Raw genomic sequence first — 24,227 nt, 5'->3', positions numbered from 1 at the left:
CCTGACCGACATGCAATCCGTACACCAATCGAGGAACAGAGACGCCTGATCAGCTCGAAACACCTGGTGATTTGGTAAACGCCCATTCTGCGCCATTGATCAGGAGCCAGACGAAATATGCCTAGCAATGCACGAGAGGAGCGGCTGCCACGTCCTCTTATAGACGAGATGGCCCAGCAAGCGGGTAAGTTTGGAGGTTTGTGATCTGCTTTTCCTGTTGCAATTCAAGTCACTTTCCGTCCCTATCATATTAGTGTTTTCTGTCTTCTCCCCCGGTTGAGAGACAATAGCGCTGTGCGTTGCACTAGATCCGTGGTGCTGGACAGCATGAGGAACTTTTTCGCCGCCGTTGCGGCTGTGGCCTTCTTGCCTGCTGTGCTGGCTCAAGCGGCCGATGCCACATCTACAACAGTCTCCCCCACCGAAGCTCCAGCCAAGATCAACCCTGGGACCGTCTCCGAGGGCGGTCTGGGAACGTCGACGGACCCAGGAGTTGCCGGTGCGGCGGGTCCGGACAGTGGTGGAATCCATATCAGCACAGGCGGGATCATTGGGATCGCGGTAGGCATTGCCGTGGCGGTGATTGGCATCGGTGAGTGCTCCTCAACAAATAATGTAAACCGTCCCAATACGTCCAACTGACTCCTGTTTCTAGGCGTCATGTGGTTCCTCTGGTACATGGCCAAGAAACGCTCCTGGGACGTCCGCAGCAGCATCCGCCGCGTCTCGCGACGCCTGACCGGCGGCATCTCGGCGAAGCGGAAGTCGAACCGTACGGCCACCCGATTAGCGTCGCCGCCGCGCGACCGAGACGTTGAGAAGGGCTACAAGGAGTCGTTTCGACCCGAGAAGTCAAAACCGGTGGCGAACGTCAAACCGATAGAGATGAATAAGCCGGCGAAGGAGACCAAGAATGGGGACCGGAATCCTCAGACGTGGAGATCGAACATGGCGAGGGATGGACGGAGATGATGAGCGGACCGGCGTTCCGGCGCAAGATCCTTTGAACTGGGTTTGAGGTTTCAGTGCATAGCATTGGACGACCAGTGAACAATATGGTATTGAAGATGATGAGTATTTTGAGCGAGTCTTCGTCATTTGCAATTTCGGGTCGCATGAACTTTCAAATCTACGGTGTTCTTTGGATATTACACTATCGGCGGAGAGCATTGCTGGTGCATAACTTCATTTATACATACTGTATTCATCCTTCTATGATAGATCACCGGCAATCAAAGTCCTCTTACACCAATCCATGTCCATTCCTTACTCGCTAGATCTTCGTATATTCTTCCAATAGACCGAAACACCTCCTATCTCGCGACAACCCCACGTTGGATATCACAGGAGACCTACGGACGCAGTGTCCCCCGCATATCGAGCATCACTCCCCACCCATAGCTGGGTGCCTCTTCCGCTCCGCCCTCCGCTGTTTCACCTGCCGACACACCGCCACGGCCGTCAAGTTCGCCACCAGCGGATCCACCCACGCGTCGTCCACCACCAACACGCTCGTCCCGTAGATCGAACCCCAATCCTGCGCGAACCGCGCCACGATCTTCTCCCCCTCCCCGACCCGCCGCCACAGCGTGAACTTGTTCGACCCCCGCTTCCAGTCGAATTCCCACTTGTACAGCGACCCCTCGTGCACGAACTCGCGCTTGCGGTACACCACGTTGCGGCTCTTCCGTCCACTACCGTCGCCATTGTCCATGCGCGTCGGGAGAGTGAGCTGGAGCGAGCGCTGCGGCTTCGTCGGCGTCCCGGGGAAGGAGAAGGAGACGTCGGCGAAGGAGTAGGCGGGGTGGTGGATGGCGCAGAGGGGGACGCGGGCGCCGGCCGGGGACGCGGCGTACGCGTCGAAGCGCGTGCGCCAGAAGTTGTCGGACTTGATGGTATAGATGTTGTCGAACTTCTTTTTGTCCTTCCAGGTGCGCTTGGCGGCGTTGCGGAGGGACTCGGGCACCTCGGTGCTGAAGTCCGCGGAGGGGGTGAGGGTCGTTGTCTGCGTGGTGATGTCGATGATGCTGATCTTCCCGGAGAATAGCGTGTAGGGCCCGATGAGGTAGACTTTGTTGGGGTGGAAGAGGGATTGGCCTGGCGTGATGATAGAGGGCACCGTGGATGGGCCCGCCTCCGATGACGGGCCCGTTCCCGGCACGTATGCTGGAGGGAATCCCGCTTCCTCTGCCTTCGACCGGGTCGCTCCGCCGGAGGGATGGGCGTAGTTCATCGCGGGAGGCGGCTCGCGTTCGCCGTCCCGGGGGGTATACTGGGGGGGTTTGGATGTATCTGCCGCTCGCTCCGCGTCGGAATCGTTTTCGATATCCGACCCCTCATCGTCCCATGAGAAAGGATCGGATGATTGTCCCGGAGCCTGATTCCGGGTCGGTTGGCCATATGCTTCTGCGTGCTTGGAGGAGTGTGGGGCGGCCATTTTCACGAACCGTGGGCTTAAAAGGAAGGCTTTAATCGATTGACTTCAAATACAGAGACGTAAACTTGAATCGAAAACAACTAGAAAACATACTCGACCTTTTCGTGACTCAGCTCTTATATTTACGTACTTTCGACTTACGGCCGTAATCCACCGCGCGTCCAGTTCCTCCCTATCGAGTCAGCAATCGACATCGATCCGTCCCAATGCAGCATCGGACAAGATCAGCGAAGATGGAGGATTGGTCGATACGAACAGGCTGTGGCGGTGACTTCACCCCTTCTGTGGGGAGTGGCGGATCGTAGGGCGGGAAAGTGGAATCGCATTATCGCACAACTGACAATGTTGAAATCTGAATGTGTACCTGCATGGAGACACTGCAAGGCAGGGCAAGGGTGAAACAGCGCGGAGTTAGACGCAACGGAGATAAACGGATTTGGGGGGTGAAATTACGAGGCAGAAAAGGATAGACGGACAGCTGAGGTTTGGCGAGTTCGAAATACGGCCGAATAGTGTGGTTGTAACCAGTTCATCACGATTGCTTTCCTTAAAGCCGTCCATCAGTGAACGAAGGGATTCCCGCCCATGATAACATCATCTCAACGTTAGCTGCGGAAATTACAATAGGGTAGATCCGCGCAATGGAAATTATATCCTATGGCTACACTACAATATCGGCAAATCGACGCCGCATCGCATCCGAGCTCAAACGCCACCCTTCAAATCATGGATTCAACCCAATGAACCGATCGATCCCCCTGACGCCAAAACCTCCGAAGAACGGATGCCTTGCTCTCGATCGAGCCGATCCCGCCTCGACAATACAATTAGAGCGTAACGACCATGCAATGGACCCTCTATGTACAACCTCGGGTTGCCCGTGCGAAACGAAAGAAAAAAAAACCTGCCCTTCAATTTCCGGATCCGCCGTGCAGATGCGACGGGCCGTGGCGATGGAGGAGCGGGCGCGGTGGCCGCTGTCCCCATGCTCGTCCGTGAAACCGAAGGCAAATGCAAACCAAATCATCGCGTGTCGTGGTCATCAGAACTCCTCCCTTTTTAATCATACCCAACGCCGCGCTGGAATGGCGACGGCGACGCGGTGGCGCCGCGGTTGACGGGGCCGCGCGAGTTGTAGCCGCTGTACTGGCTATTGCTGTACGGGGGGGCGGGGCTCGCGCTGCCGCCGAAGCCACCGGCGCTCTGGTATGTAGTGGTACTCGGCGCCTGGGAGAGGGCCGAGCCGGCGCCGTAGTAGCCGCTCTCCTGCGCCTTCTCCGCGTGCACCTGCCCGCGCGCGCCGCTGGAGAAGCTCTCGTCATCGTCGTCGTCGATGTTCCGGCGGGTGGGGGTCGCGTGCTTGCCGTCGCCGCGGGCGGTGGCGCCGAGGGCGTCGAGTTCGGTGGTGGCGAGGTTGGTTTGGGATTTGATGAAGGAGCCGCGGTCGTCGCGCATGGGCTGGTAGCGGGTGTCGGGGTTCTTGGACACGAGGGCGTAGATAGAGGCGACGAGAACCATGAGGAGGAGGACGAGGGCGAAGACGGCGTTGAAGACGAAGAAGACGACGCCCATGACACCGGTGACAAGGCCCTAGGATCTGGTTAGCGAGGAGCGTTAGAAATGCAGGGGAGGATACTTACGGGTTGATTAAAGATGTTCGAAAAGATTAGAAGGAACAGAGCGCTGATGAAGTTAATGGCGGCGATGGAAATGTTGAAGGCATTGGTCTTCTTGTCCATATATGGGCGCATGACCGAGAGCGCAATCAATAGGGCTGCCTCGATAATGACGAGCGCAACGGCTTGGGCTTTCCCGCTCCCTTGAACAAGAGCGATGAAAAGTCCCTTGATCAGCAGATAAAGGAGGATCGGAGCGATGAAGTAGTATGCTGTGGCCTTGAACTGAACGTAAAGGAAACCCCATTTGTTGAGCGAGACAGGATCGGAATAGAGAATGTACGCCGGGTTCTTGTGCATCGAGATGGATCGCTGGGCGATTCGCCACACCTTGAACGTGGCCCAGCCGAGAATCATCAGCATCGTGATGATGGTGAAGATGGCGAGGACCACTTCGGCGGCGGAGTCGCGCTTGGTCAGCTCCCAGAAGCAGAGGACCACCATCTGAGGGAATCCGATCAGCACGCAGCGGAACAGGATGCCTTTCAACACGGTGGTCCATCCGTTGCGGAAGTCCTGGAACTTGTCGTTCTTCATGCGGCCGGATTTGACCAGCGCCTCGACAACACCTTTGAAGATGGCGACGATCGCGATCACGAAGATGATGAAGATGATAAAAAAGGTGTAGCCCGTCATGAAGATGTTGGTCGAGTCGATCTTCGCCTTGAAGCCAACTCGTTCGATGCCACGAATCGTGATGACCTCCAAATTCTCCGCGTTGGTCATTTCATTGTTCGTTCGTTTCCCGAGCGTATGGAATGCGCGCTTCGCCAGGTGTTCGACGGAACCCAGCGATCGCTTCTGGACCTGGACAGAGGTTGTCGCCAAGGTCGTGAAGAGATCGGTCGGGGTTCCGCCGGTGGCTCGTTGGTACCAGGTGCATAGTCGCTGAAGGAAGCCGACACGAACGATCCCCATACTCCACTGGAAGTTCTGCGTCCACGCTGAGACGATGGGAGGAAGATGGACCGACGACATGCCGATAAACGCCTGGGCCTGGAAATATCCGAAGAGGGAGAGCGCATTTGCGGCAACATGGGCTGCGGTGTTGGAATGGCCCAGTCCAGAGGTGATTGCAGAAGCAACGAGGCCGATCCCGGCAATCACGGCAGTGCTCCAACCGACCGCTGGCTGGTACACCGTCTTTCCGTTCGACAGCACTGCTTCGAGGCAGGCGAGCGGTTCATTGGTACTCGAATCGTTGATGTAGATCCGCACCTTGCCGTCTAAGTTATCAAGTCAGTGAATCGGGTCTGCGAACGAGAGTATCCGAAAGCGTCTTACCAAGGTCGGGTACAGTATAGGCGATTCCTGGAACTTGCTTGATGACATCTTCCGATAATGGAGCGTTCGAATTCTTGATATTAATCGGACCCGTGTTCATAGGGCATAGTCCGGCCAAGTCTTCGCTGTCGCAAGGATTTAGGTCTGTCGAGACTGCTTTGTAGCCATAGGCAAAAACGTCTAACGCCGCGGTGACGTTTCCTGAAATCAACGAGTTTCCCGTGACGTTGAAGTGCACGATGGCGTCGTCCGGCGTAAATAGGACGTTGAATCGCGATGCCGAGAACTTGGGGTTCTTCATGCACGCGGACAAGGCGGTGGATTGGAGGAGACGATCGGCGGAAGTCGAGGGAATGAGGGCGGGGAGGAGGAGGAGAAGTGAGGACGGGATTACGTTCGAGAAATGCATGATGGGCAACTAGGTATTCGGTATTCGAGGAGAGCGATTCGATGTCCGAGGGAAGTAAAGGTGAGCGAGCCAACCCCGGCTCTGCTCCAGGTTGACGGTTCGAAGCGATGGTAGATTGATGGCGAGCGATGGTGAGCCAAGTGGTCGGTCGCAACTCTCGTCGCGTGATGATGAAATGAAGAGTGCTCAGAAGCTGGTGTCTGGTGGTCTGGAGGTTCAAGTTGGCAATCCGGGGAAACGAGGGGCGGATCGACACAACAATGCCGACCAGAGGCGTTGATGTCGAAGTAAACGAAGGTAGCGCAACGTTTGGTTGTTACGCGAAGTTGGATTCGATGATAGGGATACAGGAGCGCGAGGAGGATTGACGATGGTTAGGGTGATGTGGATTGAATTGGAGGTGAAGATCGATGTCGTAGGGGGCGACCCAGAAATTGAGGCTGTGTTAGTAACCCGGACGTCCGAGCAATCTAAGGGGGACGAGCTGACGCAATACTCGTGACAGTGGACAGTGGACAAGCCGTGGATGAGAATGAAGTGACAATCACAGTGAGCGAAATGCCGAATAATAAGGAGTCTCTTGTTACAGTTGTTAGATAAATGGAGGTGGATTAGCATCGATCTCCAAACTCTTCTTCTTCAGGTTGGTACGGTTCCTGTGTTGAGATCACCAGTCACGTGACAGCGATGATCAGCCACTCGTTGCTACGGTTTTTGTTCCAGAATTCCCTCGCATTAGAGTCATCCATCAACAATCCACCATCCATCATCAGTACGGATACGTACCCTACCAACGGATAAAGTGAGCCTCCTCCAACTTCGGAACCTGATGGAACGCTCAACGAAACCCGACCGTACTCGAATTTTCCGGATTCCGGATTCGAAGGGATAGAGCAGATCCGGCTCCCTTTGTCACCCTTTGTCACCCGTAGAGTTTCAGCTTTGTCTGGCATCGTGTCTCGTGTCCCACCTTGCGAGGCTGTGGATATATTCTTTAGTCGTACATCCTGTCAGGCACTGGATGATACGTACGTGTGATCGTGAGAGCCCCTGTCCGAGGACTGGCAGCACAGTTGCATCTTGCTTTGGTGGTCAGCAATCATCAGAGTTATCAGACAGACGGTTTGAAATATGTTCTATTCAGGTCCTTGTCTAGACTAATGCGAACATCGACTCCTCCATGTTCATGTTTCTAGCTTTGCCGGTCATAAACACATGTGTAGTATACTCGTGAATCGGTACTCGCCGTTCTCTAACGGACCGAGAACGATAGGTAGATTGCACCCATAAAGCACGGCGGCAATCATCAACAGTAACCACCTCTGGACTGGACCGCAGATAGCTCGAAGTTGTCCTGTTTAGCCGCCGTCCACGTTGTCGTGCACCCCTCATCCAAAGATACCGACGAAGGCTCTCTTTTTCATTTCCTTTCCGATTTACCGTCCTCATGGCTTCGGTAACCGCTTGCGAACCTCCGCAGCGACATCCGCTCGGTCCACCATCACGCCCTCTTTCTCAGGGTGGTCACTCTCCAGACCGAGGACCTTAATCTTCACCTTGCCGGCCGCCAGTTCATCCTGGCCAAGGATCACGGCGAGAGGTACGTCCGCCGCGGCTTTGAACTGCTGCGGCAGCCGCGGCTTGACCTTGGGGCTGAACTCCGCCCTGATGCCGGCATCCCACAACGCGCTGATGACTGACATCCGCTCGGCCAGCAGTCCGTCGAATCCTTTGCCGCCAAAGGCCATCACGTAGACGTCCGTCTCGCGCGTCCGCGGCGCGGCCCCGGCTTCGCGCTCGCGTTTGGCTTTGAGGATGGTGAAGATACGGTCGACGCCGAACGAGATACCGACGCAGGGGATCGTGCGCTTGCCGAACACGCCGACGAGGTTATCGTAGCGGCCGCCGGCTCCGATGCTGCCGACGAGGCTGGACGGATCGTCGGATTTCTTGGATTTGGATTTGGATTTGGATTTCGGTGCTGATGCGTTGGGCTCCGTCGCGGCGGTGGGCCCCACCACGCATTCGTATATCAGTCCCGTGTAGTAATCGAGACCCCGGGCAAGCGATAAATCGAAGGAGATCTTGTCTGCGACACCCATGGCTTGGAGGTAGGTCACCAGTAGGGAAAGGTCGCTCAACCCGGCCTTGACGTCGTCGTTGCTTGTCAGCTTCGAGTCCGCCTGGAGACGCTCCAGCATATCGGCGATTGGACCGCTTTGTTGTACATATTCGCCAATTCGATCTGCAACCTCGTCCGGAATTCCCTTACTCTCGACCATTTCCTTTTTTACTTCTACCCAGGGCATCTTATCCAGTTTATCCACCGCCGAACTTGTTGCCCGGATCTTATCGGCGGGAACACCCGCCACCGCAAATAGTCCGTCGAGGACTTTTCGGTGATTGAGTTTGATAGTGACATCCAACTCCAGCGCCTTGAACACCTCGATGATGATCCGCAGGATTTCGGAATCGGGAATCATGGGATCGGTCTCGCCTGCAATGTCGAAGTCGCATTGATAGAATTCTCGCATGCGACCTCGGGCGATGGCAGGCTGATCTCGTCGGTAGACCTTGGAGATCTGGTAGCGCTTGATTTGGGTGACGTTGTTCATGGCGAGCCATCGAGCGAAGGGAACCGTCAGGTCAAACCGCAACGCTGCGAGCTGGACTTTTCGTTAGACCTGTCTCTCGATCTCATGGGCGGTTGTTCGTACTTCTCCGCCTTGGTCGGCCAAGTCATATATGAGCTTCGAATCTTCGCCATATTCTTCCCAATGTCAGCACTTCCACCCCACTTCCGAAGTGCGGAGGAAGACATACTTCCAGTAAGCACCTCTCTGAGTTCGAACACCGGCGTGTCCAATGCCGTCCCACCGTGGCGCTTGAAGACCTCGCTGATTGTTTGGCTGTTTGGGTTTCGTCAGCAAATGCCTGGACGTGGCCGTTATCGGACAGTGGACATACAAGATATGGTCACGGAGAATGACGTCCGCGCCAAACCAATCGCGAGTCCCCTTGGGGACTTTGAGCTCGCTGATCACGGGCACCACCCGGGCTTGCGATTGCCCGGTTTCTGCCATATTCGATTGATGGCGGCAGATCGCCGTATGGAAATGTAGGAGCTGGGGTTGTGGAAAGTTTCGAGAAAGTCGCTGGAGAATCCCACCCGTACGTCCGGCTGTAATGAAAGATTTTCCGCTGAGAGACAATAGCATCTACTGCGAGAAGGAGCGGAGGAAGTCAAGGGAAGGGAGGGGAAAGGAAGATAGGACAATGAAGGGGTCCAGAGTGGAGTGCGCTGGCAGAAATATCTCCAGAAATCTCGGAGTCACCAATTCCATCGTGAATCGAAAATGCGGATCCTCAATTACATCGGGAGGCGGTCACGTGCCGCTCAGATCTTGACCTCTCCCAGTTTATCAAACCAACTCAACTGGGTCAACCTTCTTCATCAAACACTATAGTTCATAATATCTCAAAGTCTAAACAGTGTGTGCTTTATTTCTTACTTAGTGACTATTTTCGGGTTTTGGTTACCTGTTCGAAAGCCGTACATCACTTCCTCTCTTACCTAAATTGTTGCTCCTATAGTATTCCTTTATCTCCATGAGGTCTTCGTTGTAACCGTTGTCACCGTCGCCGAGCTCAATCACTTCGTCATCCTTGTTGACTCGCGACGGTTGGCCCCATCGTGATCTATACGCGTATTGGTACGACCGCAAGCTCGCTCTTCTCTGCATCACAGGCAAAATCCCGTGATCGCGTTCTCCAACGGGTACTCTACCTCCTCGTTGAGCGCTTCTCGGATTCTACAGTAGGTTTCAATATCATACGTTTCGTATGGATCATCCAACTCCTCTGGCTCGACAATCACCAGTGTCCGGACTTCGCGTCTCCCCTTGGGTAGCTAATATTTTATGTGCTCGGTTTCTTCCGATAGTCCGCCATAAACCTACACGCGTCCTTCGGGAAGCAATTCCCATGACACATCTTGCAGGTGGATCCTGTCCCCATACCGACCTTGCAACGGCGGAACCACTGAGGGTCGAACGCGTTCCTCGAACCAAGTATCTTCGGGCGGGTATCTTCAATCAAGGTCGTTAGCCGCTTCCGCTAGTCGTCGCGATGCAGACCTGGTATCATACGACGGCCAGGTCTGCGTGATTGACGGGTCTATCCAGTGCAAGGCTCTTCGATTGCGGACGCCTGTCGGGCTTCCGTAATCATCCTCTAGCCTGAAGGTAAACCCCGGTGGTGTAGGTTGAATCACCAGGTCCATCTGAGGCTGTCGAACATGGCGCATGGTCTCTTGCAGGATTTCGGTGGCTACACCACTGAGCGCAGGTCTCTGGCGAACTATAAAGGGCCCCTGAGACTCCTGAGCCAGGTGGAACGATTCGCCAGTTTCCACGTCCTCTTTGCCTGCTTTGGTGTTTTTAACTCTCTTCTTACCCTTATCCAGCTCTCCCTTGTCGCTACCAGAGGGTTTACGTTTACTATTTGTCATTGTCTCTTTTAGATTTTCAGGCTCTTGAGAGAGTAGACTAGCAGCTTGTGTGCATTGAGCAGATCAAAAGACGATCTTCCATGGCATTGTGCTTATATATATAGGACGCAACTCTATGCGTTCTTTGGACTGGTAATGATATTAACAAAGAAACCGGTATTTTATGGTCCTAGCAGCATCCCTCGAACAACGTTGTATACTGCTAGCATACAACTGGCTTTGTGCTGCGTGATATCATGAATGCAATGGTCGAGTGTATCCAAAGCCGCCCTGCTATTTACAGTGGAATGCGAAATTGGCGTCTGGTTTTTTGCAACTCGCCAACTTCAGAAACTCTCAGAGCACAGCCTCTTTGGAGGACTGGGCGTAAGCTATACGTATCGTTCCAGCCTCTATGCCCTATCGATCCTGAACATTACATGACAGTCCTAACGAGAGAAAAAGTAAGTATATGCATTAATTGCTAAATTGGGGTAGTTGTCTCTTATCTAATCACTATCAACTGCCTTCATCTTACGAGTTTCCGCATAAATCTTCTCACAACTGACTGACGTCCTCTCTTTGCATCCTTCTTATCTACCATCTCGGCCGCCTCCGCTTCCTCTGTCCCGCTCATGTCATCTGCGAACTCTTCTGTTAAAAATTTAGTTGATATCATTCCATCCTAATCATTAGAGAGTACCTTTCGGAAGATCAAGGGATAATAGTCGACCCTCAAGCCACTGACATTGACCATAGGATGGCCTAAGAAGAACCTGGTAGCCAGCAAGAGCACGTGTGTACATAGATTTTGCCTTATGTACCTCCCCCTTGGCTACAAAGAGATCGCGGAGATATCTCCACGCTGTGGTGTAAGGATCAATGGGTCACACAGGGGCAGAATGAGAGGCAGGGTGTTGTATTAAGGAGAACTTTACCCATGCTTCAATCATTGAATGCAGTGGCAATTCCAGCGGCGGTAGCCACCTAAATCGTAGCGCTGAAATTGATATCGATAGCTAGGACAGTTGACTTAGCCTTATGTGAAGAGGTGAAGCTTGTAACAGTGTGGTGAGAATGAAATTCAGGGGCTGCACGAGTCATGCAACATGATAGTTGAGAGAGGGAAGGACAGGGAACAGACTCAGACATGCACCGCGTGTGATGAATCGACGCGTCGTGGCGTCGAAGGATACATACAGACCTCACAACCAAGGACTGGAAACCGTGTTTATGAAGATGAGCAATCGTATTTCAAAGAACAACAAGCATTACAATTTATTCCAAAGGGAGTGCGCCACATTCCCCAACCCATTGCGCCCGAAATCATGACAGGCCATTCACCAAGTCAACCCCAACGCCATCAGTTACCGCCGAACCAACCCATACAAAGGAAAAACATTAGTGGGGGGAGTATCCAATATTTGGTTTTCATCATCGCTCAGCCCGAATGTGCCCTGAGCCACATGTCCTTCAAGAATGCCGCATTAACCGGCGGGCATTGCACATCCTCGGGCACATCCCTCAAAGCCCTCTCTGTTTTGCTCTGATCCAACGCGAACATCACATGCCCATTCCTCAAGAACTCGCTCAGCACGGTGTATTTGATCGTCTCGCCATCCGCATCGCCACCGCTTCCCTGATTCTCCATGGCGGTCAGCCACTGCTCGAGCGGCACAAGCTTCGCGCCTCCCTTCCTGGGCCGCACGTGGTCAACGACGGCAGGGAGGTCCGAAAGCTTCATGGGCGCGACGTTGCCGATGTGGCGGATGTCGGGCATGCCGGGGAGTGGTCGCAGTTTCTGCTCGGAGGTGAGAGTCACCAGAGTGCTCACCAGGTAGTCGACGGGGACGAAGTCGATGGCGGAGGGAGGAGCGGAGGCATCGGCGCCCTTCATCTCCGGGACAAGACCGGAGTCGATCATGTCGAGGATCATGCGGGAGATGAATCCGTCGGCGGGCTCGGGGGCGTTGGTTGTGGTGCTAGCGCTGACGGCGGAGGAGCGGGCGATGGTGACGGGGAAGCCCCGGGAGGCGGCTTGTTGAAGCAGGTTCTCAGCCACCCATCGGGTCTTGAAGTAGCCGTATTCCTCGGACTCCGGAGGAGTGAAGAGCATGGATGGCTCTTCTGTGGTGATGATGGAGTCGCTGGTGCGCTTGCTGCCCTTCCAGGCTTGAAGGTGAAGGACAGACCATGTGGAAAGGTACACCAGCTCAGTGAGGGAGTCACCCTGACTGGCGAGCTCGAGGAGATCCAAGATGGGCTTGACGTTATGCTCACGAAGGCTGGAGTAGCTTTGGAGAAGTGAGACCATGCCACCGAGATGATAGATGGACTGAATATTCCGAGCGAGCTTTTTGAAGTCCTGCTTGTTGAGGCCGAAATGATCCGGTCCGAGATAGCCTGATACCACGGAGACACGGTCGACAAGCTCATCCTTGGTGATGGCCTTGGAGAACAGCTGATACTTGACGAACTGGGCTTCAAGGTCGGCCATGGTAATTTGTGCAGCGGAACCGAGGACGTGAACGTGGACAGAGGGGTTCTCAGCGAGGAGCTGAGCCAGCAGATGGAGACCAATGTATGACTCGGCACCAGTCAAGAGAACACCAGAGATGGAAGAGCGATCAACGGCTGGAGTGCCATAGCGAGGGATGTAACGACCATCGAATGGCAGCATGGCCTCCTTGCTCCAGCTGATCATGCTGGAGGAGGTTTTAGCATTGCCGCCGCTGAGTTTGTTACGAAGGAACTCGACCAGAGCGGAAGGGAAAGGCTTCTTGACCATCTCTGGTAGTGGAGGGGCGATCTTATATGTCCTCTTCAGCTTAGACTGAAGACGGACCATGAGGATGGAGTTACCACCGCGCTCGAAGAAGTTATCATTAAGCTCGATGGTGCGTCCAGCGCCGAGGACGTCCCTAAAGAGCTTCAGGACGTCGTCTTCGAGCTTGTTCTCAACCTCGTCAGTCTTCTCCTCTTCCTCTTCAACAGCTTGCTCGACGGCGCTCTGAATGCTGGAAGGGAAGACCAAATCAAGGTCACGCTGGAGGAGGTTCTGACGATCGACCTTGGCGGAAGGTAGCTGAGGCATATTGTCCAAGAACACGTAGCCATTGGGCAGCATGTAGGAGTTGAGGTTCTCAGCGATGGCCGCGTGGATCTTGGTGACGTAGGCCTTTCGCTGGCTAGCAGCCACGGGAGACTTGGCGATCAGGTATGCCACGAGCTGGCGCTCATCCATGGCAGAATCCTCAGACTCGGCACTGAAGTTGCGGGCAACGACAGCGACATCAGCAAGACCGTTCACACTGTTTTTTTGGGACTCGCTGTAGAGGCGTTGCTCGACCTCGCCTAGATCAATGCGGAATCCTCGAAGCTTGATCTGCTTGTCACCGGCAAGACGGCCATGGAACTCAAGTTGAGCATCAGGTCGGTACCGGCCACGGTCACCGGTCCGGAAGACGTGAGTCCATCCCTGGGCAATGTCATCGTCGGTAGCAAAGGGATCAAGAACGAAGGTCTCAGCGGTTTTCTCAGGCCGATTGAGGTAGCCGGCACCGGTCTGGACCCCACCGACACAGATTTCTCCGATGAAACCGAACGGGAGAGGCTGCATGCGGTTGTCGCAGAGGTACAGGTGGTTATTGGCGAGAGGGAAGCCGATCGGGACATCAACATCGCCCTCCTTGGGGTACAAAATGGTGTGCTTGGTGTTCTGGACAGTGGTCTCCGATGGAGCCCACAAGTTGTACGCGGTCGCTGGAGTTCCAAGGTCGTAGAAGGCCTTCGCAACACGGACGGGGAAGCGCTCACCGGCGAAGAACGCAATGCGGTAGGCCTTGTTGGCCTTGAGAGCTTCCGCATTCTGCTCGAGCAGCAAAGTGAAGTGAGTGGGCGTGAAGTAAGTGAAGGTCAAGGCTTCGACATTGATGAAGTCGGCAAGGGATGTGGGATCTCTGCGAGTATCGCGGGAGGCAACGCAAAGCGTTCCACCTGCGGTGAGACCAGTGAAGATCTGGGTGACCGAGAGATCAAAGCACATTGAAGACTGGTGCAGCATCTTGTCACTGGCACAGAATCCAAAATCATGATTCAGATTGCTCAGCATGCCTTGGGTGCCACCATGAGTAAGCACCACACCCTTGGGCTTTCCAGTACTCCCCTGTTCAAGGTCAGTCCTTGTTCGAGGCGAATTGAGATTAACCAACCGAAGTATAGATCATGTAGAAAGGATTCTTCGAATCCGGTGTCTTGTTGTAGGCAAGGACCTCCGCTCCAGAGCAGGCATCTGCAACGCGAATGTACTGGGGAGAGTTGGTGCACTTCTCTGCGATCTTGGAGACTTCCTTGCTAAGTTCGCCGCTGGTCAGTATGAAGCGGGTGTTGGCATCGCTGGCCATGAAGGCAAGTCGGTCGACCGCAAATTCAGGGTCCATGGGCAGATACGCGCCGCCGTTGATCAATGCAGCGACGATGCCAATGATCTGTTCCACGCCTGGAACGGCAAGGACACCGATCACATCCTGATCGGTCGCGCCGTTATCACGCAAGTGCTTTGCCAGTGAGCCCGCTCTTTGAGCCAACTGTGCATAGGTGACGGAGTCTCCGTTCGAAGACTTAACTGCTGTCTTGTGAGGAGTAGCTTCGGCAAAGTTGTGGATGCGCTCCAGGATCGAGACGTCTCCCCAGTAATTTGGGACATACTCCTGGTTCCAAAACTTCTCCTTCAGAAGCGTCAGCTCTTTATCACCGCACAAAGGGATCTCCGCGATGGGTTGACGGTGGTCGCGAATGGAGGCGCTCAAGAAGGTCAAGAAGTTGTCAAGGAATCGTTCCATGTCCGCATCTCTATAGAGAGGAGTGGAGTACTCCATACGGAGGCTCAGTCCCTTGTCGGTCTCTTCCAATGCTTCCAGCTGTAGCTCACAAGCGGTCGGGATATCATCGGATTCGATCTTGGTGATATCAAAGTCCTCGGTGTGGTACGGAGGCCAGTCGCCATGGACCTGGTAGTTAATGGCAACTTGTCCAAGAGGGAAGTGCTCTGGCTTCTTCGGCACTTCCATGAAATCAACAATGGCATCGAACGGAACACTAGTGTGTTGCATGGCAGTGAGCGTGCGTTCGGAGGAAAGTGCCAAGAGCTCATCGAAGGCCATTTCGGAGCAGTCATCCTGGTGGCGGAGAGGAATCATGTTCACGAAGAACCCCGTGAGCTCGTCGAGATCTGGATGAGGTCGGTTGCCATCAATCATGAGCATGACAATGTCCTTATCCTCGGTGTAGCGGAAGAGGAAGGCACGGAAGGCGGCCATGAGGAAGTGGAACGGCGTGGCATTCGACTGGGCGCAGATGCGCTTCATGCGGTTGAGAAGCTGGGCTCCAAGGACAGCCCTGTGCACAGCGCGCTGAGGAATGGCGCGTTGCGGGCGCTCAGGGACCTTCGAGAATGGTAGTAACTTGACAGCGTCGGGTGCTCCCTTGAGGGAGTTCTTCCAGAAGTCCACATGCTCTTGAATCGCAGGGGAAGCCAAGAGCTCATTATGCCAAACAGTGAAATCGGCATACGAGACGCTCGGAGTGGCGAGGGAAGCGATATCCTTGCCGGTTCGCATGGCATCGTACATGACAGCGAAGCGGTCCATCCATGGCTTGGAGGAACCACGATCAACAGCGATGTGATGGAACATGTTGACCATGACATACTGGTCCTCACCCAGTTTGGCCATGGCAGCGGAGAAAACCTCACCCTCTTCGATGTTCAACTCGATGCGGCGATTGTAGGCAATGAACGCCTCCAGAGCTCCCTTTGGATCGGGGTCTTGAGAGAGGTCACGCATGCTGATTTCGGTCTCGAAGTCGGGGTTGGGTCTCTGCTCGGCAAATTCGTCACCTTCGAAGTGCGCAGTGGTCAGGATGGGGTTGCGGCGAACCATCTCCTGGAAGGCCTGGAGGAAGATTTCCATGTTCGGCTTGCCCTTGATGTGCATAATCAATGGCAAGTTCAAGAACGATTTGTCCTCCAGGAAATTGTGGACGAACCACAGGCGAGACTGGAAGGTTGACATCGGAATCGGCTTGGAAAGATCAGCCTTCGGGATGATGGCAGCATCAATGCTCTCAGTCTTGACTTCAGCCGCTTTCTCCTTCTTTTCGGCCTTCTCGGCTCCGGGTGCCGGTGCGGTGGAGATCAGACTGGCAGCCTTCTGCACCAAAACCTGGATAGATTTGGCACCAAGAACGTCGAAGAGAGCAACGTCGACGTCAATGACCTTCCTGAACCACTTCCTGAATTCAACCGCAACGATTGAGTCAAGACCGTAGCTGGAGAGCGGGTTGGTGGCCATTATGTTGTCAACGGGCACAGCAAGGACTGCCGCAATCTTCTCAATGAAGGCCTCGAGGAGGATTGGAGTCTTCTCCTCGATAGTCTTCGCTGCTGCAAGCATTGCAGTCAAGTTCTTACCGTCACCGCCCGTGTCACGAGCGACAAAGTCATGGTTTGCATAAAGGTTGCGAAGCAACGGCTTGGTGGCCCAGTAAACATCATTGCGCTTGAGGTTGATGCCTGTGATCAGGGTGTGCTGGTCAGTGCCGCGAGTATCGGCTTTGGAGCAGTCGGAGGTGACCGCAGTCTCGATCTGGTAGAGGAGTTCCTCTTCGTTGACAAGATCCATTCCGAGACGCTCCATAACCTTTTGAAGGGCAACATCGTGGGCAATGACACCGATGCCAGTGATTGCACCGACGTTCATAGAGGTGCCGACAAGACCCATCTCACGACGCAGGCGCATTAATGAGTCGAGGTAGTGGTTAGCAGCCGCATAATTTGCTTGCGCCTTGCTTCCAAGCGGGTTGGCGACAGACGAGAAGCAGACGAAGAAATCTAAGTTCAACTTCAGCGTGGCGCGGTGCAGATAGTACGTTCCGAGGCATTTGGGCTTGGTGCAGGTAGTCCACTGGTTGTAGGTCATGCTCTCCAAAGGTGCGTCTTGGAGGACCATTGCAGCCTGGAAGATACCAGCCAAGGAAGGACCAATAGCCTTGATGCATTCCTCAACGTCGGCAAGAATGCTGACATCTCCCTTATGGACGGAAACACTGACGTTTCTAGACAGGAGCCAGTCGACGGTTTGCTTGGCTTCAGATTTGTTGGTTCCAGACCGGGAGAGGAATGCAATTTTTGTTGCACCCTTTCGGATCATCCATTCAGCCAGTGTTCGGCCCAGGCCACCAAGGCCGCCGACAAGTAGGTAGGTCTTCTCAGTGGAAAAGAGCTGACGGGCACGGAACTTCGTAGGCGTAACCATGACCATGTCGTCCTTGCTGGGGACAAGGACAGCCTTGCCGGGGTGGGTGCGAGTTAGTACCATCCGGAAAGCCTTTTCGGCCTCACCATATGAGAACTCGTAGATGCTCTCTGGCGGGACAATCTCGCCATTATTGACCAATTTGCAGCATTGATTGAAAATACGAGACAGAAGGGACTTGTTGCACTCATACATAGTCTTCAGGTCGACGGAAGAGAAGGTAACGCTTCGGCGGAAGGGATCCATGCTGATCTTGGAATTCTGAGAGATGTCTTTGTTGCCGATCTCAACAAATCGTCCGAAAGCATTCATGCACTCCCAAGTGGCTTGGAGTAGAGGACCAGACAAGCTGTTGAGAACAACATCAACACCTTGGCCGTTGGTTGCCTTCAGGACACCAGCCACGAAGGAGTCGTCGGTGGATGAGAAGATCTGATCATCCGGAACACCGAGCTTGTTGCGAAGAAGGTCACGCTTCGCCTTTGTGCTGCAAGTAGCAAGGACGCGAGCGCCTTGGCGGCGAGCAAGTTGGATAGCCATCTGTCCAACTCCGCCAGCGGCAGAGTGGATGAGGACTGTGTCACCTGCGCCGAGGCGGCCAACTTCAAGGAGGGAGTAGTACGCCGTGCAGAGGATGAGTGGCATGGTAGAGACAGTCGCGAAGGTGGTCGGTCCGGTCAACTTATGGCACAAGCTAGCTGGATTGCGGACAATAGTCTTGTGCGCACCCTGACCAGGTCGGAGAGCAATGACACGATCGCCGACCTGGAATTGCTCCTTGCTGACAGCTGAGCCGATGCGTAGGACCACTCCAGCGCATTCGTCACCAAGCTTGTTGTCTTCAATGCTTCCAGTGGCAGCAGCAACATCACGGAAGTTAACAGGCGCAGCGCGGACTTCAATCTCCAGCTCATCTTGGCCAAGGTCATTGTCGACGATCTGCTCATCCTCAGCGAAGTGAAGAGTCTCAAGGAGACCAGCCTTCTCGAATTTGAGGGCAAGAGGAGCAGATCCAAGCTGCTGGAGGCGAGGTTCCTTGCCGAAGCCGTGGCGGAGTTTGCTGTTCAAGCTATCGTCGGCCTCAACACGAGGGATGTAGAGGCAGTCATTGCGTTCGCAAAGTTCATCTTCATCCAAGTTGGTATCAAGAACCTCGAAGACGCGGCTGACGATGCGGTTGGCAGGGTGGTCCACGGGCAGGTCAAGCGTGACCAAGCGCAGCTGATCATTTTCGCTTCGGGCGGTTCGAGCAAGCCCGATGACCATAGCGTGAGCGGGATTGGAGGACTCCATAACCGCACCTTCGGTGACCCAGACGACGTTTTTCTGAACCTCACCCAGGAGTTTCTTGATTCCAGCGAATGTATCAGCGTCGTCAATGCCCTCATCGAAGCTGGAGAGGACAATGGCATCCTTAGTGATTGGCTGAGAGCTCTTGGACAGTTCAGCGAAGGTCATGGTGTTGACAGATGCTGGAGCGCTAGTCTTTATGGCGGAGATGATCGAGCTAACGCGCTTGCTGAGAAGGGACGACACAATGACAGTCAAGTCTCCAGGAGCCACGGCAGTGCGAGGGCGCCTGTAAGCGGAAAGGATTCCGTCCTTATAGAAGACTTGTTCGAGGTCAGGGTTGGTCGGCAAGTTGGCGCCATCGTAGATGACGACAGCGTTATCTTTCATATGCGGGAGCGGGTCAACACCAGACCCGTCGCTGATAATGACGAGGTCGTAAAGCTCTTCAGTATTCGGCTCACGGATATCAACTAGGCCGCCGCTCTTGTTTTTGATCTCTTCGTACTTCGCAGCATCACCGTTGGCAGATGACTGAGCGATGTCAAGGCACTTGAATCGTCGCCTCTCATGCGCAGCAGTGCCAAGGTACTTGAGGACTTCGGTGACGCGCTCGGAGTTGGCGGAGAAGGTCAAGATGCGAGTGTCAGGGTGCTGGTGCACGAAAACATCCACGACGCTGGCAAGAGATCGCAAAGAAGGAGTGTTTATAGACGAGGTGAGTGAGTCGAAGGACGGCTGCCAGCGTTGGCGGAAGAACAGCGAGCGGCCCTCCTGGCCATCGTTGACACCAGTGCCCAAAGCAGTGACCTCAAGGCCTTGCATTTCAAGGGCGAGATGGTCGCCCTGGGTCAGAACCAGGTCGCTGACGGCGACGCGGTGGGTCGGCAGCTCAGTGAAGGAGACTATATTGAACTCCTGTGTGCTGCGGTCGCTGACAGAGTCGACGAAGGAGCCAGAAATGTCAAGGCTGCGGATGAAGGACGGAACGTATGCCTCATCCAAAGCACGTCCCAAACGGCTCTCGATCGCACTAAAGATCACGTGGAAAGTGGAATCGAGGAGCGATGGATGCAAAACAGTCTTGTCGAACTCCTCTGCTGAGAGGACAGCGGTTGGATCGTAGGTGATGGGCCCATAAGCGTATCCAGGGCCGCTCTCAACATTGCCGGAGACAAGACGGAAGTTCTCACCATACTGCAATCCGAGGTCATTCAAATGAGCATAGAAGGAACTTGGCATCTGGCTGCGGTTGCTCTCGAGACGCAAAGCGTCAAGCGCCGGATAATTCTTGATCGGCGCAATTGGAGCGGCGGCGCCCTTATCAACGGCAATGAGACCATGGCAGTGCTCAGAGCAGCGCTCATTCTCATCATAGGAATAGACACCGAATTCGTACCATTCAGCAGATCGACTCTTCGCAGACGTAGTGACCGGCTTCATCTCAAGGAGGACTTCGGTACCCATGTCAGCAGTGCTAACGATTAGGGCAGACTTGACCATAATGTCCTTCATGCGGATAGCCTTCACGCTCTCAACACCGCCTTTCAACCGAAGGGCACCTTCGATGGCCATGCTGATGTAGCCAGCACCAGGGAAGATGATCTTGCCATCAACAACGTGCTCATTGAGCCACGGGATCTCGCCAGGGCGAAGGAAGTTCCTCCAGCGAGGGCGGTTATCAATGGACCCGGTGATGGGGCTACCCAGGATGGTATGGCGGTATGGTCGGAGGCGATGTCCCTTGGTGAAGCGAGTTTCGCACCAGTAGCGGTTGTGGTCCCAGGAGTAGGTTGGCAAGTCGGTCTGCTTCTTGCCGGTGTCTGCTTGGACCACAGCACCATCAGAAAGGTACTGATCCTTGTTGACTGCAACCAGGTCCACTGGATAGCCGAGCGAGAAGAGTTGGCCAGCGCATTGGAGAAGGCTAGTATAGTCCGGCACACCACGAGTGAGGGATCCGAGGTATGGCAGATCCAGCTTCAAGGAGGTGACACCCTGGCGAGAGGGACCCTTGAGAGCAGCATGAGCTCCGATCTCGAGAAGGATATCGACGTTTTGCTCATCGTTGTCATTAAGCAAGATGCCAGTCAAGGCTTCGTAGAATCGGACAGTCCCAGTCATGTTTGCTGCCCAGTAAGCCGCACCCATTTGGGTGTAATCCGCCAAGCGAGCAGTGACAGACGAAAACATTCGGCAAGTCGGGGGCTGCGGCTTAAATTGCGGGCAGGAGTTCAATGCCCGTTCGTAAGCGGGGGCAAGCGGGAACATGTGGTGAGAGTGGAAAGCCTGAGCGACCTGGAGCTGGCGAGCGAAGACTTTGCGTTCAACAAGAGTGTTCTTGAGTTCCAGGATGGCATCCTCATCACCAGAAATGGTGATGCTGGAAGGGGAGTTGATTGCTGCAATGGCAAGGCGACCCTCAAACGCTTGCAGTTCAGCCTTGGCCTGGGGTTCGGTCAGGCCGATAGCCATCATTCCACCAGAAACTTTAACAGTGTTGGCAGAGGTATTGGACATGTAGAGGCCACGGTAGTAGGCAGCAATGATGGCACCTTCAAAGGTGAGGATACCAGCAGCATAAGCCGCGGCCATTTCGCCGGATGAATGTCCAACGGTGGCGGCCGGCTTGATGCCCCAAGAATTGAGGAGGTCCACGATAGCCAACTGAAGAGCAGTACACAGAGGCTGAGAGAATTCAGTCTGGGTGACGCGGGAATCCTCCTTGGACTTGGTCATTTCCTCAATGACTAACCACTTGGGCGCATCTGGCAGGCTTTGGAGGACAGTATCACACTTCTCGAGAGACTGCTTGAAGAGCGGAGACTTCTGGATGAGTTCACGGCCCATCGCAAAGTGCTGAGCACCCTGGCCGGTGAAGACCATACCAATTCTGGTTCGGCCAGACTCGGCAGCCGTCCACTTGGCAAGGGGTTGAGGGTTGGTCATATCGCTGGTAACTGATGCTCGGTCGTGTCCAATCGCGAATGAGCGGAAGGGGTGCATGGTGCGGCGGCTGCTGAGCGAGAATGCGAGATCGGCGACGTTGGCATCTTCGCGCGCATCAAGATATTCCGTGAGAGCGGAGATATGGAGCTTGCCGGCTTTCTCAATGTGGGAGGTAAGCGGGATGAGATATGGACGGCTAGCCACCATAGACGCCAGAGCTCCAGGCAAGATCTGACGAGGAATGGTGGTTTCGGGTTCCGTGTAAGCTTCCAGGATGACGTGTGCGTTTGTACCACCGTAGCCGAACGAATTGATAGAAGCACGGCGGACACCGTTCTTCTCCGGCCAATCGACCATTGAAGTTGGCACCCGGATCTTCCACTCGTCGAACTTGATTTCCGGGTTGGGGTTCTTGAAGAGCATGTTCGGTGGGATCTTGCGCTTCTCAAGTCCCATAACAGTCTTGATGATACCGGCAAGGCCGGAAGCACCCTCAAGATGGCCGACATTGGTCTTGACGGAGCCAACATAGAGAGGCTCTTCTCTGCTAGGAGCGAAGACCGCTCCGATAGCAGAGGTCTCACGGGGGTCACCAGCCTTGGTACCGGTACCGTGAGCTTCGAAATATTGGGTGTCTGCAGGGTCCAGCCCAGCGATTTTATAGGTATGCCGAATGAGCTGTTCCTGCGCTATCGGATTGGGAAGGGTAATGCCCGCCTTGCGACCATCGTGATTAGCCATGGTGCCCCGCACGATGGCACGAATGGAATCGCCGCTGGCAACCGCGTCGCTCCGGCGCTTGAGCACCGTCGCGCAAATGCCTTCACCACGGACATAGCCGCTCGCACCGTTATCAAACGCACGAGAGCGCCCGTCGGTGCTGAGCATGCTCAGGTCCGTCATCATCTGGTAGATGTTCATGTCGTAATGAAGGGCGGAGCCGACGACGATGGAAATGTCGGCCTCTCGATTTTGAAGAGTGCCATTGCCCCAGTGGAGGGCAATGAGGGAAGAGGAACATGCGGTGTCGCACGTGACGCTCGCTCCATGAAGGTTATAGAAATAAGAAATACGATTGCTCAAAATGGAATTTCCGGTTCCGGTGACCGAGTATTGGGGGTAGTATTCAAGATCCTTGACGGTCGTTGCCATGTAGTCGTTGGTAAAGCTGCCGCAGAAGACCGAAGTCAAGGAACCACTGATTTCATCCAGAGTGATGCCAGCATTCTCCAATGCCTCGTACACCACCTCTAGAAGCAATCGTTGCTGGGGATCCATGGCTTCGGCTTCTTTGCCAGAGATACCAAAGAAACCGGCATCGAACATGCCGAGATCTTGTTCAAGGAAGTAGCCATATCGGGCGTTCATCTGGTGAAGATCAGTAGCTGTGTCAGGTCTATGGTGTAGGCAATACTGACTGTTCCCTTATGGGCTCCATTGGGATGGAAAAAGGCATCGACATTGAATCGATCGGCGGGCATCTTCGATTGGAGGTCTCTCCTCTCAGCGATGTTGTCCCATAGCTTACTGGGGGTTGTCGCGCCAGGCACACGACAAGCCATGCCAATAATAACTGATGGGTCGGGGTTCATGGTATTTTGAAGCGAGGCTTGAGAAGAAGCCGCTGAAGATTGGGAAGACATGGTTGAACAAGTTGATCTAAACGACAGTATTACGGTGTCAAACCATTAACAAGTTGATGTCGGCCTGCGTTGAGAGATGGGGAATAGATAATAGGGAATAAGAAATCAGTTCAATGTGGAATATCTTGGAAGGAAATGGATGGGAGCAGTGGCGTGTATGTATAGGGTCAAGCAAGTCCAGCACCAGATAAGAATAACTCTCAAGTCGCATGGCCAGACTCCACTGAATTAATTACCCCCACAGGACCATAATCCTGAACCCCAGTATCGGGCAGGACAACAAATGGAGTAGTTCGTCGGTTCGGGATCCCGGTTCCGCAGATTTGCGGACGGCAGAACCGACTTCAATTATGTGCACATATGGGCGCCGTTCTGATAGAATCGAACTCCGTAACCTCCAAAGACAATGCTGCCAATCCGACTGTATACTATGAGACATTGAATGCATATTGGAGGACAATAAGGCAAGACTTTACTAGACAATGAAATGATTTGACTTCTAAAACACAGGACATGAGTAGCGATGAGAACAAGACGGGACAAGGTGCGGATATCGCACCCAATGACAGACTCTCAGCGGACCTGGTTACAACAAGAGCGGGTATTCCCATGTGGATCGGTGTTGGTTCTCCAGATTATTACCCGTTGGGTTGTTATCTGTAAGGCTGAGCTAGTCAAGTTCCATTCATACTCAAGGTGGAAAATTTACTTCGGAGCCCGTGGAGTGATCGACATGC

The 24,227-nt window shown here is 54.2% G+C and overlaps 6 protein-coding genes across 6 annotated transcripts; 1 reads left to right on the top strand and 5 right to left on the bottom strand.

Annotated features, from left to right (window-relative positions):
• Nucleotides 1–19: 19 nt before the first annotated feature.
• P152DRAFT_457844 (uncharacterized protein) lies at nucleotides 20–1,320 on the top strand. Its single transcript, XM_033679316.1, has 2 exons — nucleotides 20–592; nucleotides 656–1,320. Exons 1-2 carry the CDS (start codon nucleotides 328–330, stop codon nucleotides 970–972), a joined length of 582 nt encoding a protein of 193 aa, XP_033535113.1. The 5' UTR covers nucleotides 20–327; the 3' UTR covers nucleotides 973–1,320.
• Nucleotides 1,321–1,384: 64 nt separating this feature from the next.
• Nucleotides 1,385–2,437, bottom strand: P152DRAFT_473201 (uncharacterized protein; the record flags this gene model as incomplete). Its single annotated transcript, XM_033681210.1, has 1 exon — nucleotides 1,385–2,437. One exon carries the CDS (start codon nucleotides 2,435–2,437, stop codon nucleotides 1,385–1,387), a length of 1,053 nt encoding a protein of 350 aa, XP_033535112.1.
• Nucleotides 2,438–3,496: 1,059 nt separating this feature from the next.
• On the bottom strand, nucleotides 3,497–5,806 carry P152DRAFT_473200 (TRP-domain-containing protein; the record flags this gene model as incomplete). Its single annotated transcript, XM_033681209.1, has 3 exons — nucleotides 3,497–4,027; nucleotides 4,078–5,339; nucleotides 5,398–5,806. The coding sequence occupies 3 exons, from the start codon at nucleotides 5,804–5,806 to the stop codon at nucleotides 3,497–3,499; spliced, it is 2,202 nt and encodes a 733-aa protein (XP_033535111.1).
• Nucleotides 5,807–7,251: 1,445 nt separating this feature from the next.
• On the bottom strand, nucleotides 7,252–8,889 carry P152DRAFT_395324 (histidyl-tRNA mitochondrial precursor; the record flags this gene model as incomplete). The annotated part of the gene is made up of 4 exons (XM_033676298.1): nucleotides 7,252–8,472; nucleotides 8,524–8,576; nucleotides 8,630–8,715; nucleotides 8,774–8,889. The coding sequence occupies 4 exons, from the start codon at nucleotides 8,887–8,889 to the stop codon at nucleotides 7,252–7,254; spliced, it is 1,476 nt and encodes a 491-aa protein (XP_033535110.1).
• A 379-nt stretch (nucleotides 8,890–9,268) lies between these two features.
• Nucleotides 9,269–10,479, bottom strand: P152DRAFT_481560 (uncharacterized protein). The gene is made up of 2 exons (XM_033681828.1): nucleotides 9,955–10,479; nucleotides 9,269–9,894 (listed from the first exon to the last, which is right to left on the bottom strand). The coding sequence occupies exons 1-2, from the start codon at nucleotides 10,314–10,316 to the stop codon at nucleotides 9,762–9,764; spliced, it is 495 nt and encodes a 164-aa protein (XP_033535109.1). The 5' UTR covers nucleotides 10,317–10,479; the 3' UTR covers nucleotides 9,269–9,761.
• Nucleotides 10,480–11,591: 1,112 nt separating this feature from the next.
• Nucleotides 11,592–23,751, bottom strand: P152DRAFT_320877 (polyketide synthase). The gene is made up of 3 exons (XM_033675210.1): nucleotides 23,266–23,751; nucleotides 14,507–23,215; nucleotides 11,592–14,460 (listed from the first exon to the last, which is right to left on the bottom strand). Exons 1-3 carry the CDS (start codon nucleotides 23,488–23,490, stop codon nucleotides 11,737–11,739), a joined length of 11,658 nt encoding a protein of 3,885 aa, XP_033535108.1. The 5' UTR covers nucleotides 23,491–23,751; the 3' UTR covers nucleotides 11,592–11,736.
• Between the last annotated feature and the right edge of the window lie 476 nt (nucleotides 23,752–24,227).

Source organism: Eremomyces bilateralis, assembly GCF_010015585.1.
Source record: "Eremomyces bilateralis CBS 781.70 unplaced genomic scaffold P152scaffold_7, whole genome shotgun sequence".
Lineage (NCBI taxonomy): Eukaryota > Fungi > Ascomycota > Dothideomycetes > Eremomycetales > Eremomycetaceae > Eremomyces > Eremomyces bilateralis.
Note: the sequence above shows the minus strand (reverse complement) of the source record. Positions and strands in the feature narration are given on the sequence as shown.

Bases quoted from the DNA above. Each gene is read 5' to 3' on its own strand.
- P152DRAFT_457844 (XM_033679316.1), top strand. From the start codon at position 328: ATGAGGAACTTTTTCGCCGCCGTTGCGGCTGTGGCCTTCTTGCCTGCT. The intron at 593-655 runs GTGAGTGCTCCT...TCCTGTTTCTAG, and splicing joins CGTGGCGGTGATTGGCATCG to GCGTCATGTGGTTCCTCTGG.
- P152DRAFT_481560 (XM_033681828.1), bottom strand. From the start codon at position 10,316: ATGACAAATAGTAAACGTAAACCCTCTGGTAGCGACAAGGGAGAGCTG. The intron at 9,895-9,954 runs GTATGATACCAG...CCTTGATTGAAG, and splicing joins ATCACGCAGACCTGGCCGTC to ATACCCGCCCGAAGATACTT.
- P152DRAFT_320877 (XM_033675210.1), bottom strand. From the start codon at position 23,490: ATGTCTTCCCAATCTTCAGCGGCTTCTTCTCAAGCCTCGCTTCAAAAT. The intron at 23,216-23,265 runs GTCAGTATTGCC...GATCTTCACCAG, and splicing joins ATGGAGCCCATAAGGGAACA to ATGAACGCCCGATATGGCTA. The intron at 14,461-14,506 runs GTTGGTTAATCT...GACCTTGAACAG, and splicing joins TCTACATGATCTATACTTCG to GGGAGTACTGGAAAGCCCAA.